The 2,701-nt window shown below is 46.8% G+C and overlaps 1 protein-coding gene across 1 annotated transcript in view; it reads left to right on the forward strand.

The window, feature by feature from the left end:
* Positions 1-263: 263 nt before the first annotated feature.
* The window catches only part of RGSL1 (regulator of G-protein signaling like 1), a 183,880-nt gene continuing 181,442 nt past the window's right edge, over positions 264-2,701 (forward strand). Inside the window, exon 1 of the mRNA XM_006887781.1 lies at positions 264-453. Within this exon, the coding sequence (XP_006887843.1) occupies positions 264-453 (190 nt within the window). The remainder of the gene's footprint in view (positions 454-2,701) is intronic.

A 2,701-nucleotide genomic window follows, 5' to 3' on the forward strand; every position in this document is an offset into this window, starting at 1 on the left:
TCAGTGAAGATCGAGGTTCAACAATAGGAATTCAAGCATTCCCAAGGAAAAATGGGTGAGTCTCGTGGCTCCAAACCTCCCCCCTGCAGAGCCCGTGCTGAGCTGCACAGCTGCTGCAGTTCCATGAGGCTTCCACAGCGTGAACGAATGGATTCCCTCACCCAGGATGGATGCTGGGCACCTGTCCTCCTCAAGACTGGTACAGTGAAGCCACCACACTGCCGCAAGGTGGCAAGGTTCTGGAGAGAATTCTTGGAGCCAGGATGGTGGCTGTGGGGGAAGCGGGTGCCTGCTGCCCACCTGCACAAAAGGGGCTCCGTGCATGCCGAGCGCCCATGTGGCAGGGTGGGGAGGGCATGCCCCCAGCGGCCAGCTGTGCTGGGGAGGAGCACTTGCCTCCAGCCGGCCTCCCGTGCTTGGGGGGGCGCGCCCCACTGGCCACCTGTGTAGCAGGTGGGGGATGGGATGCATGCCCGCCATCTGTAGGTTTGGGTTTCATTGGACAGGCCAAAGAAGATGATTACCTATAGAATGGATTGCTAAAAGTCACTGTGAGTCTGATGACCTTAACAGTGGCAGCATGCACAAGAGGACCCACATCCTAAATGCACCACATATTTTGTACTGTTGAATGCTTCTACCAAAAGATGGTTAGACCTGGGGGGAGTCTGTTCACAATTCTCAGGTTCCCTTTATCATATATAAAGGGGGAGGGCAGTGACACCTACTTCAAAATATAGTATGACCATTTATGGGGGGGTAAAAGTGGCAGTGCTGGAATTGGAAACACTATCCCTGACCACAGAGTCTTCAGTCAGGCGAGGGGACCAGACTGGGGTAGGGGCAATTGGAGGGGGAGTATACCATCCAGCTCCTGGGGGGTGTTGCCCTGCTCAGGATGGGCTGCCCTCGGCCCCCAGCTCGGGGCGAGCCGTCACAGCCCTCTGCCCGGGGTGGGCTGCCCTCGGCCCCTGGCTCGGGGAGAGCCGTCGTGGCCCTCAGGGTGAGCTCCTCAGTCCCCAGATTGTGCCATCTGACCCCTGGGTGGGGAAGGGGAAAAAAAAAAGCCTAGGGTATCCAGAGAATGTATTCACAATGAATAAGTCATTGATTGTACAAAATTCAATCATTCTATCTCCAGCTTCATTTCTGTCACCTCCCGACCAATTTTTTCTCTGTACCTGCAGTGTGACAGACGCTTTCGGTATGAGTCGCTTCTCTATTGTCTGGGCCGACTTCCGCCTGCCTGGGGCTTCCAGGCTCCCGTTTTGCCCAGCAGCGTGCTCTCTGTGTCCCTGCAGCCCCTCCCAACCGATTTTTTTCTCTGTACCTGCTTTTCAACCTGTATGCAGAATGGCACAGGACAGGGTCACTATGAGTCATACTTGGTTTTTCTTGCTACTAAAACCAGCAGTAATTGTGTAATATTAAATATTAAAAATAATTTAATTATAAGAAAAAGAATCCATTGTTTCCCCTCATAAATAGAAATTGAAAAAGTATAATGTTTTTAATCTAGGTAGAGAGAAGGAAGTTGTGCTGCCAATCCAAAAGTGGTTCGAATCCACCAACTGCTCTATGAAAGAGAGATGGGCAATCTCTTATATGATTTGGAGTCTCTGAAAGCCTACCAAAAAATCAGAGCCTCTGAAAACCTATTGCAGCGTCACCTATGGCACTTAACAACAACAGTCCTCTTTAGGGTGTGCTAATTCCCTGGTCTGTCCCTCTCCCTGTATCTCTCTTTGCAGAACAAGGAATCCAGCCCAGGAGACCCCTTAATAAAACTTCTTTAGCTTCCGTTCTTTCTCTGATCCCTTCCTTGAGTCCTGGCTGGGCCCCAAGTTCAGTGTGAAGACCTAAGAAAGTGCACCTAATCCAATTGGTGGTATTTTCAATTATATCCTAAACATCTGAAAGCTGAGATGTGAATAAGGAAGACTGAAGAATAATTGATGTCTTTGAGTGTGGCGTTTGTTGGCAATGAATATTGACTATACCATGACTGCCAAAAGAACAACAACAACAAAGTCTGTCTTGCAATAAGTATCACCAGAGTGCTCCTTAGAGGCAAAGATGATAAAACTTTGTCTCACATAGTTTGGGCATTTTGTCAGGAGAGGCAAGTCCTAGGGAAAATATATCTTGCCGAAAAAGTTAAAGGGTCAGCAGAAGAGAAGAAGACCTTCAAGAGATAGACTGACATTGACACAGTGACTATAAAAACGGACTTGAGCATGTCAGAGACCAGGAGAAGGACAAAGGGTCAGGTAGAGTTCAGATGAGTTGTTCATAGGTCACCCTCAGTTGTATCAACTTGATGGTATCTAACAATAACAACATTGCACTGACCATTATCTGAAATCTTCCTATTCAAATCTGTTATATGACAAAGATGTACACAATCTAGATAAGATATAAATTAAATCTTCTTGTAATTTTTTGCTATGTAACCAGCCATTTGTACTAACAAGCCCGAAGTTATATAATTAGAGGCACAGTCCTAGCCAAGTGATCATTTATAACATATGGACTATTGCTTCTGTGTTGTTTGCTCTTTCCCCTAACCTTTTCAATGACAAGTAGATGAAGGGCATAATTAAATGAGAAACAAAATTTTTGGTCAGAATTAGTCTGAGAAAATCTCCAGTCCTTGCTTAGGATGTGACTGGATGGAAATGTCTTAGTTTTTTTTTTTTCT

Source organism: Elephantulus edwardii, unplaced genomic scaffold (genome assembly GCF_000299155.1).
Source record: "Elephantulus edwardii isolate Elephantulus edwardi_28Jun2011 unplaced genomic scaffold, EleEdw1.0 scaffold00061, whole genome shotgun sequence".
Classification (NCBI taxonomy): Eukaryota; Metazoa; Chordata; class Mammalia; order Macroscelidea; family Macroscelididae; genus Elephantulus; species Elephantulus edwardii.